The 15594-nt window shown below is 35.7% G+C and overlaps 1 protein-coding gene across 3 annotated transcripts in view; it reads right to left on the reverse strand.

The window, feature by feature from the left end:
• TDRD3 (tudor domain containing 3) overlaps positions 1–15594 on the reverse strand; it is a 90503-nt gene that overhangs the window by 3309 nt on the left and 71600 nt on the right. For 2 of the 3 annotated variants that reach the window (XM_053969983.1, XM_053969981.1), the window contains one exon: positions 344–480. In XM_053969983.1, coding sequence (XP_053825958.1) covers positions 361–480 — 120 coding nt within the window. In that variant the 3' untranslated portion in view covers positions 344–360. Of the gene's footprint in view, positions 1–332; positions 481–15594 lie in introns of all 3 variants that reach the window. The other variant, XM_053969982.1, reaches the window with a different exon arrangement.

The following is a 15594-nucleotide window of genomic DNA, read 5'->3' on the forward strand; positions in this document are numbered from 1 at the left end:
AGGGATTGCAGCTACTTGTTTCAAATAAGCTTGTTTCAAATGTATGTAAACCAGAGAATCTTGCTGCTGCTCTCAGGTGAAAAAGAATCAGAGAAAAGCTTACTGAGATGATATGAGTCTTGACATAAAGCAAAAGCCAAAAGCTATTTGTTGAAGTGTTTTTATTGCTTTCCCTCTTCCCACAGATATATTACGTCCTCCTAAGACACAAAACTCAGAGAAACAGAGATATCCAACTTCTATCATAAATATACCAATACCCCTAAGAAAAATATAGAACAATCCAGATTTGTTTATCTTGAAATCTAAACCAATATATAAAGCACCAGTACCTTATATTTACCTTTATTTTGTTATTAATCAGTTTCTAGCTCGGGGGGGTTGATAAAATTGTTGAGTGGGTCGTGTGGACCGCCGTGGCTGACCATCACCTCCTCTGCGGAATTCTAGGGTTTGCTCATACGTTTCTTCTTCCTCCTCCTGTGGGTAAATAGCATTGTTTTAAAAGAAAGAGGTGGAAAATGAATTATACATGAGTTGGTATATGCCCACATACATACACACTCCACATACAGACATATACATGGAATGGTGAATCCATGCACATGTAGCAACTGCTGCTTCTGTGCTGACGACCACTTACTAAAATGAGGGATGGGAGCGGGCTTTTCAAACCTAGGAAAGCTAACAAAATCAAGCTGGCAAATCTCAAAACACAATCCCCAGGGCAACAGAAGTTATTAAATACTTGCAGGGAAGAAAAAAAATCATATATATTAAATAAAAATTATTTTCCAAGAGTCATACAGGCAACAAACTCAAGAAGCAAAATAACCTCAATAACCTGCCACAGCAAGAGAAGTATCAATTTTCAGGAGTTCACAAATGCGTGTGGAATGAAATAAAAGTATTAGGAAATAGAATTACAAGGAACGACACCTGGAAATATGCATGCTTAATACACACATCTGAAACACTAGATAAAAATCTATGATGCAGTAATAATGAAAAAAGCCTACAAGAATTTAGAGATTTATTTTCTATGTGCAGCAATAATAAATATATGCTCTGAATAATGAGAGGGGAGGTAAATGTCTTTGCAATATTCAGTTACTCCTAGGCATCTTCATACCAGAAAGATATTCACAAAGTATATAGAATTCAGAGGTGAAAAAATAATAAATTTTAAAATAATCAAGATACTAGAGAATTACTTACAAAGATTAAAATAACTATGTATTTATATTGGTCAAGAAATATTGAGTGGAAAAACATTCATCTAGTGGAATATCTGAAGGTGGTACACATTGGAGAGAGAGAAAAAAATTAAGAGTGTAAGAGTGTATGTCAAAGAAAAAATTATAGGCTGAAAAAATAAAAAAGCTGCCGAGAATGAGTATGATTGCCAAATGCTATCTCAGAAAAACAGGTTTGATTTAATTTCTTTAATATCTTTATACTGTAACAGACACCAGGTCTAGTGGGAACTTGCTGGAAGAAATTAGCTTTTGGGGAAAAGTACTGGATATGTAACTCTCAGTCCCTTTTATTCACAACATAGGAACATAAAGCAATACAAAGCAAGACCATTGAATGATTCATTAGAAATTTATCAACAATTCCAACACTCAGTAACTGTCAGAGTGTGGCATGCATGTAACAGATTAAGCAAGTCAAAGCAGTAAAATATTTCACTTTAAGCAACAGAAAGGAAAACCTACAGCTTAAGTTTCTTTGTGCAAAGTGAGATCTTACTCAAGAAACCTTTCTTTCTGAATTAACATGAATATGAATAAACATGCATTTTTAAAGTAACAGTTACAAAAAACCACATTCCTCATGGTAAGGTCTCCTATATAGAGGGCACATCTGTGGTCACAGCTATATTTCCAGATTAAGCATTACTACAGACAGCCTGAAACAACTGTGGAAGAAAACAGATTATATATAAATCAGCATAATTGATCTACATCTTAGTGTCACTGTAGCTGAAGGCTGAGAAACAGTTCTGCCATAAAACCTTTCTCAGTGTACTTCTTTTACCACCTGTAATACTATAAATACCCTCATATAAAGAGGTTCAGAGACACTGATTATCCAAAAAAAAAAAAAAAAAAAAAAAAAAAAAAAAAAAAAAAAAAAGAGCATTGGATGCCTAACACAAAAGCCCACACGGTTTCCAATATTGCTAGCCCTAGTTGAAATACTCAACTTATTATACGAGATCATCTCCCAGTCTCCCATCACTGACAATGCAAGCTGCGCTAGCAGCAAATGTTAAAAACTAAGCTAAATACCTGAAGCGGTCTAAATACCTTTAGCTCTTTCGGTATGCTCTCAGAAACATGAATAGCTGAAAATAGCACAGAAATTAAACAGTTCAGTGTATAGCCAACCTCTTTCTGAGGGTAAACACATCAAAGTAAATTTCCACAGCAGCAAATCTTCATCAAATCTCAAAGTTAATGTTGTTGATCCTTTGACCTCAATAAAGCCAAATTAAAACCGGTATTTGTCTTGTGCACTTCTATTTTGGTGTAATTGTTTATACACAGTGAATTAAAACTTCACATGCATGCATTCCAAATTAAGAAATTTTACTGCGATAGGCAAGAGTGAAATGTGAAATCACATTCACTTTCTTGAAGCTCTAAATAATGTGGATCTGAGCAATGCAGGAAATGGTAATAACAAATTAGTAACAGAATACTTTTCAAGTGTTCCCTGATTCCTTTCTATGCACAGTGGCTCCACACACAGTTACTGACTGTCCTGTTGAATTCTGCCATCTTCTTGTCAGATGACACATTGTCATTTCTTGGATCTTACCTATTCACATTTGATCCTAAATGGATCTAATGTTCTTCAAAATGACAATTTGCCAAGTCGTACCTTTATTAAAAATTTCTTACTTTACAAGTAACTGAATTTCTTTTCTGTCATCATTTCTTAATCATTGACCCTCAATTCACTACTGCTGATCTTTCACCATTTATTGCCATTTTATTTCCACAGAATCACAGAAGAGATAAAGGTTGGAAGGGACCACTGGGGGTCATCTGGTCCAGCCTCCTGTTCAGGCAGGGTCATCCCAGAGCACATGGCACAGGATTGTGTCTAGACAGTTCTTGAATATCTCCAGTGAGGGAGAGTCTACAACCTCTCTCTCTGGACAATCTATTCCAGCATGTGGTCACCTGCACAATAATGAAGTTCTTCCTCATATTCAAGTGGAACTTCCTGTGCTTCAGTTTCTGCCCATTGCCTATTGGCTGGACCACCAAGAAGAGCTTGGCTCCATCCTCTGGACACCTTCCCTACATTAAGATTTCACTCTCAGTCTTGTTCAAGCAAAACAGGCACAGCCTATTTATCCGTATTTCTATATTAAGGAAATTTCTTACTACCTTAAAGAAACAATTAATTCCAATATATGGATTTTTATCTCACTTTTTAAAAAAATTCTCCACCCTACTGAAAACTGCCACTTTCTGGAACAGTATACACTCTTTGCAGACAAAACTATGTGTATCTTATATTCACTTCCTTGTTTTTTTCTGTTCTTCAACCAAAAATTTTTATCTGTCTATACTTCTTCCATTATAACTGCAGTTAGGTCACACATTTTGCTATCAACTCTACTCTTCCAATCTTTCTCACTGCTTGCTGTCAATTTATCAGCTGCTTGGGATTAATTCTAAATTATTCTTATCCATATAAGATCTAGATTACATTTTCTAAAGCAAAGGTGACCACAAATCTCTCTTAGAGCATCTTCATTCTCATTCTATTATCAGTAGAGGCTTTATATTAGTACAGTGCTCTAAAAACTTATGTATTTTATTATCTCCATATTCCAGCTTATTTTTCATTATTTATCTAAAATTCCAGGATCAAGGACTCTGCTAGTACTTACACAATGCCCATCTCTGACTATGAATACTGAGATTAAATGATAGCACTCAGCACAACTGCTAAAGACAGGAGAAACTGGCAGATCCATAGGAAAAAGCAAGGAAAGGTTCACAATGCAAACAATGAAATACACAAAGAAATTTCTGCACTAACAGATTAGAATGAAGGGAGAGGGGGTGGAACATGGCAGCATTCTTTAGGTATTTTAAAAAAGGACAAATAGGGAAGGATAAGTAATTTGAAAATTCATCTTCCATTCAAAGTTTTGCTGCAAAAATCTGCTGTTACTTTTGATGATATTTTCCATCTCATAAGAAAAGCGAGAACTAAAGAAGGGTAAAATGGGAACATATGCACAGCCAGTGCTTGTATTTTGGACCCATATACTCTGAAGAGCTTGTACCACCACCATATTTGACCAGCTGAGCTTAGTGAATCAGCAAGTAACTTCCATCCAGCCAAGTGACTACCAGCCTGCTTTTACATAAAAAAGTCAATGGATTTCATAGCTGAGGAATACAGTTATAAATCCAGCATTTAACATACTTCACCAAACAATTTATTCTTTAAATGAACAATATTAGAGCAGAGTAAGTTTATACTTCATTAAAAGCTTTCTCTCTGAATTTCAACTGCAAGACTTCTTTAATTGCATTCAAAATAACTGGTTAGAGACTTAATTTTAAAACACAGTCATTTAAAGTGAATACTTCATATATACATAACTTCTGAGAATGAATAAAAGGATTACAGTAAAGAACCAGACAGAACTTATGCATTGACACAAAAGCTGCGCTGAATGCTGTGTTCACATATATTTAGGAAGCAGTTGCAAGTCACAGCTGATCAGTTTCTGCACTTTTGCCACTTACAAAGTAGTTACCTCTGTCTATTACTGCTTACAGATAGAAAATTCTGCTCCACTCACTGGGGCCTTCTGCTGAAGCTTTTCAATTATAGCTCTCTGTGGGCTATTAAGGGATGAACACCCAAGATAGAGCAGGGAGGCATGAAGAAGCAGCATGTAGAAGCAGTGTGGGGCCAGGGACTGTGGGACAAAGAGGAGACAGAAGGCAAAGAAAGCAGAAGATATTTTCCATTTAGGTAGTGTCAAACCTCTGTTTCAGTTAAACCGTAGTTTTAACTTCACCCACACACTGAATGCATGGGGAACTTGCTGGTTCAGTACAAAGAGAGTGTTGGCTTCCTTGCAAAATTACTTTTCCTTTCATGTGCATATCAAATTCCATTTCCTGATCCAGATTTAATGCCTCTTTGCACTGCCCACTCTTCAGGCAACAACTGTCTCCTGCTGTTAAAACACCAAGTGATCTCTTTTTTCTTGGTTAAATTCCTTTCTCAGATTTTGCTTCTTTTGACTAATCATCCAGTGTTGAGCTCCTTGAATAATTGTTTTGGTTTTTGCATTTTCTTCTTACCAGTGCTTGGATCAATCAAAAACAGACTGCAAGATTATCCAGATGAATCAAAAAAAGAAAGCAGAGAAAACTCATACTATGGCCACATTGAGAAATTCACAAGTATTCTAGAAATAGCTAAATGTAATTAATTTTAATTATTTTATATGCAATATATTATATATCCTATATTTGTAAGGAAAAATAATTTGCTGAAGTGTTTACAGTATTCTCTGGAACTTCTACTTTATCTGAATACTTAAATGTATTCTTTTAATTCCATAACTAAGAATGAAGCAGGATTTTGGGGGGGGTGGGGGAAGGGTTTATTATACAACTTTAGAGTGGTTTTAGGCTATAATTTCAAAAATTACTATTAAATGAGATGTAAAAAACTTAAGTAAAAAATTTTAAGGGAATACGACTAATGTAGATTTTTCAAGGGTCTTAACCAAGTACTGATTTTTTTTTAAGTGTCTATTATAGAACAATTCAACATATTTGTTCTTCATCAATTTTCTTTGCAAGATAGGCTTCTTACCTAAAATATCAGTTCCTTTCACAGAGTAATCTTCTCCCAGAGTAACCTTTGTAAGCCTGCAGATGCTCACTTCTTTTTCCCCCAGTGTACAACACATCTGTATTAGACTGGGCCTACGGGCATTCAAATTCCTGAGTTAAATTATAATGAGAAGAGCAAGTGGGGCTTGAGGTTATACTGCTAGATCTGCATACAGCTAACCCCTCACTGACATCAGATCATTAATATAAACTCTTAGCACTATTTCTGCCTTATCTTCTGTCTGTAACAAACATGCAGGATAAGCAATTGTAAAGGATCTAAAGGGTATACAAGTTCTTCTCCTACTTGAAACTCATGACCCAATAAGCACCTCGCTGCATATCGGACTTTGCAAGCCTTAGGTAATTAGTACAGATATGTGAGTATAAACCCATATATGCTGCATGCAGAGTCCTCCATAGGTAATTCTGGTTTGACTTTTGTGTCTCAGCCATGAATAGCTTTGTTGAAGTTTTTAGCCCTAGCTTCACTCCGGTAAAATTTTGTATTAGGTAAAACAGTGGTGATAGAAATGGAAATGTCAAATGTATCATGGCAACTATTAGGAAATTTAATTGTCCTCAAAGGGATAAAATTGAGTTGCTATGTGGTATGGTATGATTTACGAAAAACACCCTGTGATTTTGAACTGAAACTACACAATTACTGTTTGTTGCCATTCTATATGCAGCCAGAATGATCTCTACCCATTTACAAAATGTTTTAATCTACTATACTAGTGATGTCTTTCTCCTTCACTGTTTCTCAAATTCTATGAGATTTTGATGTACTACACAAACAAGCTCTGTACAAAGCCTTTTATCCAAGACAGAAAACCAGTTACTATTTCCCTAATGCAAGAACAGTCAATTTCAACAGCTACTGACCACCTTACAACAAACTTGCTGTAACAGCATTTAAAAATTAAACAATAAAACATATACCCATTATTACCCTTATTTACACTTAGAAAAAGGGAATTATCCTTATGAGGATATGTCTTTTTCTCCACTGAACACAGATGGATCACAAGCAAATATGCCCCTAACTATGGTATGTAAAACTAAGTGGCATGGAACTATCCCATAGCAACTGTTGCTTTCCTGTGTTCCAAATAATAACTTCAAGATGATCCTTCCCTGAGTAGCCTTTTCTTTATCATCTGAAATAAATTAATGATAATAATATATTTTGTTGACTTTCATTAACCAAACCTCAGAAAATTTTGTATTTTCTTGGCCAGTTTTTTAAAATTCTATAAAGTATGCTCAGGACCAGCAATTTTTCAACTAATGCCTGATTACACATCAATTAAAGATACTAGATTTATAATAAAATTATTTGGTAATCCTGAAAAATTTAATATACACTATTAATTTTAATGAGAATTGTCTCCTGTTTCCTCTGCTGAAAATATAACGAACCTGAGCTTCAAAACCAACTAATTTTTATATGATTCTGCTAAAACCATACACATCCTGATTTTCAAGTGAAGTAATAAACATCAGAAAGAAAGCAGCAGAAAATTAGTACATTTTTCAGAAAAAAAATCAAGAAATAGAAAATAAATGGATGGGCAAGGAAAATAATTACATACTTAATCTGAGACAACTAAAAGCAACACAACAGCTAACTTGGAATCAGACATTTCATTTACTTCATTGATTCAACTGTGGAAACAAAACACTTATTTGTTTTCTAAATAGACAATTTTTCGATTACATTTCCATAAAACTACAATAATGTAAGCCTGGGGCATGACTATCCCACAGACATATTGCTGGCTTATTGGTTTCCCTTAAGGGTATTGCACAGTTTATTCATACTTGCAGTCATTCTCTCTGGCACACATGGAAATAAACACACAACTCTTACTGTACAGTTGGAGTGGAAATAGACATACTTTCCTGCAAATTTGTCACTGTGTTCTCAATACAGGAAAAAGTAATGGATTTTAAAAATTCCTTACAAGTACATACTTAAGCCATTCAGACCATATCCCTTTCACCAGTGAAAAGTTTCTTCATTGAGCAATACCAACATAAAACTATAAATATATAAAGGTTTACTTTCAATTTCTACAAGAAAAGTTCATACACTAAAGTGAGACATTCTATATAAATTAACACAGAATCAATGGACACATCAGATTTTCTCCATTCATCCAGAAAACAGCCACAAATTGGAAGTGTTTTTGCCAGGCTGGTAATACAGACAGTCCTAAACTACAGCAAAAAAGAATACTTGCACAGACTGGGGAAAAATATCAGGACTCAGTTTCTCTGCACAAAGTGCACTTCTGAGAAAAATCATACAAGTCCATAGAAGGGTGAAAAGAAGGGGGAAGTATTTGCTGTATTGCTGAACCTGTTTTAGCATGTAAACAGAAAATCCTGCCAACATAAATTTCAGAAAGAAAACACTCAGTTATACCATGAGAAATTATCTAATGCTTCCCTGTTAGGACATAAAATCACTATCAATATCTTAACAGGGAATAAGAGAGTTTTGGTCACATTTTACATGAAAAAGAAGGCTGTGTGCACAACCTCACCCATGACAGAATTTGACATACGAATCCCCCAAGTCCCACACAGGTGTATATTTAGTAAACAAACACCTATTTGAATTTATTTGTGAATGACTGCACACAAAAAAAATAGGAAGTTAAACATGGCAAAATTTATTTCCATAAATATACAGAAAAATTCTCAAGAAATATATATATAAACCAACACCTAATTAAAAACCAAAACAAAACTGCATACAGGTAGTGCAAGGACACAACAATTTAAAAGAGTCTTGAAACAGAATCTACCCATGAAACAACACAGAACAGCCCCATAAAAAAGAGAGTGTCTTAACTTGAATGTCAGGACTTCTACATTTCTTACACCTTGTATGCTTTATATTTTAAATTAAAACTTGCTGAATTGCACCTATATTTTAGTTAATAATCATGACTTAAAAAAATAAACCATGTAATCCTTCAAGTTCTACAACAGGTTCAAAAGATGATGATGGGCAAAATATGTTTAAAAACATTAGGAACTTTTTATACTGCCACAGGATAGAACAGTTGGTGGCTAGTCACAAATGGTGTTCCCCAGGGCTCAGTACTGGGACCAGTTCTGCTTTATGTATTTATCAGTGATCTGGATGAGGGGATCAAGTGCACCCTCAGTCAGGCTGGATGACCCCATGCTGGGTGGGAGCACTGATCTGCTGGAGGGTAGGAGGACTCTACAAAGGATCTGGATGGGCTGAGACAAATTTTAAGAGGTTAAACAAGGCCAAGTGCCAGGTCCTGCACTTGGATCACAACAGCCCCAGGCAGCTCCACAGGCTGGCGGTAGAGTGGCTGGAAAGCTGCTCAGTGGAAAAGGCCCTGGGGGTGCTGGCTGATAGTGGCTGAACATGATCCAACTGTGCCCAGGTGGACAAGAGGGCCAATGGCATCCTGGCCTGTATGAGCAATAGTGTGGCCAGCAGGACCAGGGCACTGATTGGCCCCTTGTACTGGGCACTGGTGAGGCCACACCTCAAGTGCTTTGTCCATTTCTGGGCCCTGCATTCCAAGAAAGACATTGAGGTGCTGGAGCATGTGCAGAGAAAGACAACAGGGCTGGTGAAAGGTCTGGAGCACAAGTCCTCTGAGGAGCAGCCTGAGAAGCTGGGGTTATGCTTAGCCTGAAAAAAAACGAGGCTGAGGGGAGACCTTATCACTCTCCACAGTTACTTTGAAGGAGGTTGTAGCAATGTGGGGGTCAGGCTCCTCTCCCAAGTAATGAGTATTAAGACAAGAGGAAATCACCTGAAGCTCTGTGCCAAGGGAGGTTTAGATTGGATATAAGGAAAAATATCTTCATAGAAGCCTTGGTCAGGCCTTGGATTAGGCTGTCCAGGGAAGTGACTGAGTCATCATCTCTAGAAGTATTTAAAAGACCTGTAGATGTGGAATTTAGGGATATAGTTTAGTGATTGAATTGACAGTGCTAGACTAATGATTTTACTTGATGATCTTCAAGGCCTTTTCCAAACTAAGCAATTCTATTATCATAAAACTGTGATATCCAATCTGCAATAATTTTTACATCTTACACAATAAGTTAAGAATAAAATAATAAAAAAAAAACCTACAAAATTTTCCATGTATAAAAAAAAGTAAAACTACTGCATAATAACCCCATAGAACCAATTTACTCACATTCACAAGTACTTCCCTTCCCACTTTGATATGGAAGGAAGTCCATTTCCAGGTTGAGTGATGAACTTTTATTGTGTAGCTCTCTCCTTCAACTGAACTGAATCTGTGGAAGATTCAGCTCTCTCAGTGGGGACTCAGCTTCATTCCTCACCCACAGGCACTGATGAAACTCTGTGACTTATGATGTGATTTCCATCACATCATAATTGAAATGCCCAGCTATGAGGATTGCTGATGTAACCTAACGTGTGTCTGACATCATCAAAAAGAGGCTGATTATTTGTATAGGGAAAAGAAGCGAGATTGGAATAGGCCAGGAAGGAATGCAAGCAAGAAGAGAAACCCCACAAGTCTGCATCCAATATCTTGTAAAATTTTACTGTCAGTTGTAAACATTCAAGAACATTCTTCAGCAGTGTCCTATATTGAAACCGGACACTGGGGGAGCTCTGTCAAGAAAGGAACAAGGAGTATGGCAATAACTAAACACCACTGCTTTCATTTGCTCCTATATGCCTTGTGACCCACAGTGGATGTCCTATATGAGAACATATAGTCTAGAGGAAGAACAAAAATGACCACATCAGAAAAGAGATGAAGAGAAGGAATAAATTCATCAAATAGGAAATTATTACATAACTATGCAAACCTGCAACACTTCCAAATAGGTACCAAAGGGGAAAAAAAAAAAAAAAAAAAAAAAAAAAAAACAACCCCACAAAAAGAAAAGACCCATTATAAGTAGGCTTCATAAGCATAGGAGAATCTGAATTGAGCAATGAGATAGTCCCTGGTATCTGCCTGCATAACCAAATGTTCTAAGGTGGGAAGTTAGAAGATCCTATCATGCTTGATGTTCAATATGTGTGACATACACACTGAACACATAAAACATGGATAAAAAGTCCCTTTATATAGCCATCATCTATTTATTGCTTTCTTATTAATCAACTCTCACTCTCATTAGAGAAACATGTGCCCCCCTTTGGCAAAGATCTCTTCAACACTAGAAAACAGAACCCACAAAAAACATACAACAACCCAACTCCCCCAACCTCCCTCCTTCTCCCCTTATCCACCCAAAAAACAGCCTAGAAGAGTAGTTTCCTATGTTCTAGCATTTATGATGAAAAACAAATCACCTCGCTGAAAAAAACTGCCTTCACAGTAAACTGCTTTTTTTTAGTTCTTGTATTATAAAAGAATTCTTTTTTTAGATATTATTACTGATAACACCTGTAAGTCATCAAACAAGGAAGAGAAATACTCAAGCATTCCAGATATTAACCACTGCTGTATAAGGAAACTTCATTAAGTACATTAAGTAACATATCTATTGAACATGTGCTGCATACATAGGAATAAGATCTGGAATCACACACACATACCCCACATACTCCACAAATTATATTCATCATCACTTCTATTCTGCAATACCAAACCAACAGTATCATGTCTCCCTTCCTTAGAAAGCAATCAGTCAGGAGTACTACACCAATTCCTCTCATTTCCTCTTTAATTAAAGTCCTTTGAATTAATTACACGTGGACAAACTCAAAACATGGGAAAGTGAAGAAGACTGAGAAATCAGGATAGAAATAGTGATGGCAAGAACAGTCCACGTATTTTTACACAACTAACTTCTTTTACTCAACATCTGCAATCTCAACACAGGCAATACAGAGAAATCCAAGCAAAAAAATTTCAGAATTCTCAAAATTAAATTCTGAAGAACTTTAATCACACTAGAGCAGGATCAAAAACAATACTTTAACCAGGTAAAGCTATGCTATCTCAAATCAAAATTGCAGCTCAGTTTAAAGGAAGATGTTTAGTGACGAATAGTCTCAAAATAACCCAAGGAAGAAACCCATATGCAGTCTCCAAATAATGAATTGTCATTATATGCAATTACAATTAATAACAATGGGAGAATGAGAGGAACACTGTAATGTTCCAAGAGTGCTTCTTCAACTGTCATGGCTATTTTTAATAATTGTAAACCCCAAGAAGAATATGTCCTTAATCTGAATTGTAAAGCTGGTAATAATTAGTAACAATATTTCACAGTCTGATGAATATGGAATGTTCAAGGTGAAGACTTAAATATATTTTACAATGCCTTGATACAACCATAAAATTGAAAGCCCCTGGTTTATGCCCACTTGGTAGAAATTACCTCTTCAATTGAAATTCGCCTCCTTTAAGTTTATTAAAAAGTAAAATGCAGTTCTTTACCCACCTTTCAATGTCAGTTACCATGTTTCACCTAAGGGCTAGTAACTTTCAGAGGAATAGCAAAATTGTGAGTATCTGTCTATATTCCAACATGGATACAAGTTAAAGTCTGAAAAACTATGTAGCTTCTCAGAGGATAAGGTGCTAAAGAAAAACATTTACTAGCCGTTAGCCAGGCCTGGCAAGTGTTTTCCAAAAAGTTTCTCTCAAAATAATTCCCCTTAAAAGAAGGCTGGGGAAATAAATCATTATATAAAGAATTATCCTGAGAGAACCTGAAGGTTAACTGTTTGTAGGGCATGTATGATGGTGTACTGTAAAAGATGCAATGGAATTTAAGGCAATATTTCCAGTGAGTACAAAAAGTCTCAGGTAAGAAAAAAAAAGTTTAAGGTAGACTAAGAAAAGTAATTTTTCAGCCTAGGAGGACAGGTAAATCACCGTATCTTGACAAGATGGAAATTCAGGCACAACCCAACAAAATTACTGCCTACATCTCAAGTGCTTTCTTAAAGCCAAAATACAGCCTTTTGTGGAAACTAAAGTCACACTAGTAATGTTTTAGATTAATTTCAACAAATGTCCACCATCACTCAGGAAGATGAGTAGTCCAAAACACTCAACCTTCATTTAATGAATTGAGTCACTGAATTATTTTGAACTGTACAATTATTCTAGAGATTTTCCTAACAGTACAGAAGCCAAAGAATTAAAGACATCAAAGTCTTCTCTGATGCAATACTCAGGGACATTTTTTCTACAGGAATCTTAGAACTGATTACGTAGACTGTTGTACCATTCTCTTTAACCAGCCTTGGTTTTTGTCCAGTCAGTGAGGAAAGAAGCTAGATAAGACATCCAACCAGGACACATGTATCTACTGCACCTACTTAATTATTCAGTGGGAAAGACTTCCTGCTTTACACACAACACAAAAAGACCATGGTGTGATGCCAAGGGCATCCAGGCTTAAGGGCCACAAAGAAACAACACCCAATCCTTCACGTAGTTATTAGCCTGTCATAAAGACATTTGAATGGGTTTAACACCTCCATAAAACAAGTAGGCAAAAGTCTTCTCCAGCTTAAAGAAGCAGCTGTAAACCTTTACCATTTAGTGGTTTTCAGCACTGCTCTTTACACTCCTGGAGGGAGGTTCCAGCACCTTTAGAAAACTAATAGGAGTTTACCTCTTCACTTACCTGAAACGGAAAGCTATGATCAAGCCCTGAATTACAGTTTAAGGTAATTCAACACACGGAGAAGCTCTTAAAGCTCTGGGACAAGACACAATGTTATCAAACTTGAACTCTGAACTGTCTGCCAGCAAGAATTAACTGGAATCCAAGATCCTGTTATTTTTCTTCTTCAGCTCATTCCTTACTGGAGAAATGAGTTGAGAAAACCTCCACAGTGGATTTTCAGTCTCCACAGAACAACACAAACTCTAGAAAAAAACAGGAATATGTATAATATTTATGCCTTAATATTTTTTGCCTTCTTTTATCTTAATGCAGAAATACATTGCAAGACACTGCAGGAAGAGAAAACTAAGCTAAACTATAGCCTTCACTTCATAACTGGAATGCTTAAGGAATTAGAATAACTGTAAGAATTCCAGCTTGTTTAGAGAACAAGCAGTTAAGGCTATAACATATATAAGTGAAACTACAAACATACATACATACATAGGGAATGCTAGAATCTTTATTTCCTTTATTTCCTTTATTTCCTTTATTTCCTTTATTTCCTTTATTTCTATGTCAGTAGAAAACAAAAAAAAGGTAATTGTAGTGTAAATAGGATGGAAAAAAGCCTATGACATTACTAAGGAAATAGAGAATGGAAAACAAAGCAAAGACTTATTTGGCTTTGGGGGAAAATGTCGTAAGATAAACAGACTGTACCTTTTCATAATTTATTAAGGGAAAATATCCTACAAAACAGAGAATAAAATTAAGACTTAGAGTTTAAAGTATTATCTTTATTTTTTTTTTCCACAGAACAAATTATTAAGTGATTCAGGAAGGTCCTTTCAATGCTTTTCAGTTGTTAGTATAATTTTACATTGTTTACAAGAAAAAACAAGTAGTTCTTACTTCTACAATAGTATTTCAGTGACTTTTTTTTTATTTATTTAGATTAAAATACTTTAATTAAGTGACCCCTGCTACATTGAGGGAACTAGTGGAATACAGTATTGTAGTGTTACATACAGGACACTTATATGAACTCTAGAATAGTGGAACTCAAATGCAGTTTTATTATTTAAAATATCTATGAATTGCATACCTAGGACATATTTTTCAGGCACTAAGAAAAACAATTAGCAGTTCGAGTGTTCTTAAATCTATTTATATTGCTATTGTATGTGTATTGAAGAAAAAAAAAAACCACTACCTTTTTTGTTTACCTAATGTAAAATTCAGCTTTATCTTCTAGCCATCAGAAAGATAAATAGCTGCATGTAAGGTGTCAGACAGACTGAAAACTTACAAGAACTCTGAGCAAACTGGGTAATGGACAGTACACAATCAATTATTATACTTTTTTCATTAAGGTGGTAAGCACAATGTATTCTGAGAATATGAGGCAGAGTTGATCTACAGTTAAGAGAAAACAAAACAAAGCAAAAAAACCCACCAAAAAACCAAACAAACCAAAAATTACTTATAAAGGTTGCCAAAAGCAGACCAGAAGCTGAGGTGCTTATATAGTATGTAATGTCATCAAAATAAGGTCACTGTGGTACTTTGGCTGTTCTTTCAAGTGACTAGCCAAGCAATGTTTTGCTTTGCTTTTTTTTCTTCCTCCCAGTGGCATACATTCATCTGTTTGTATTTGTTGGACAAAAAATTAAATTCAACATGAGTACTAAACAAACAGCACTGAAACAAACAATAAAGAATAATCAATTCTAAGACATAAGCTAAATTTATGCCTTAATAGAGTTTACTAAATCTTCTCTCTGTATCAGCAACTTTTTCAAAAAGGAGTCTGAATTAGAACTCACAGTGTATTTCTACAAGTTTTCAGTACAGTTAAGAAAACTGAAGAATAGTGTAATCACAGAGTATGCTGAATGGAAGGGACCGACAATGATCATCGAGTCCAACTCCTTGCCCTGCACAGGTCATCCCAAGAATCACATCACGTGCATGACTGCATTGTGCAAATACTTCTTGAACTCTGTCAGGCTTGGTGCTGCAACCACTTCCCTGTGGAGCCTGTTTTAGTGTTCAACTACCCTTTGGG

This window comes from Vidua macroura, chromosome 2, assembly GCF_024509145.1.
Source record: "Vidua macroura isolate BioBank_ID:100142 chromosome 2, ASM2450914v1, whole genome shotgun sequence".
NCBI classification, from domain to species: domain Eukaryota; kingdom Metazoa; phylum Chordata; class Aves; order Passeriformes; family Viduidae; genus Vidua; species Vidua macroura.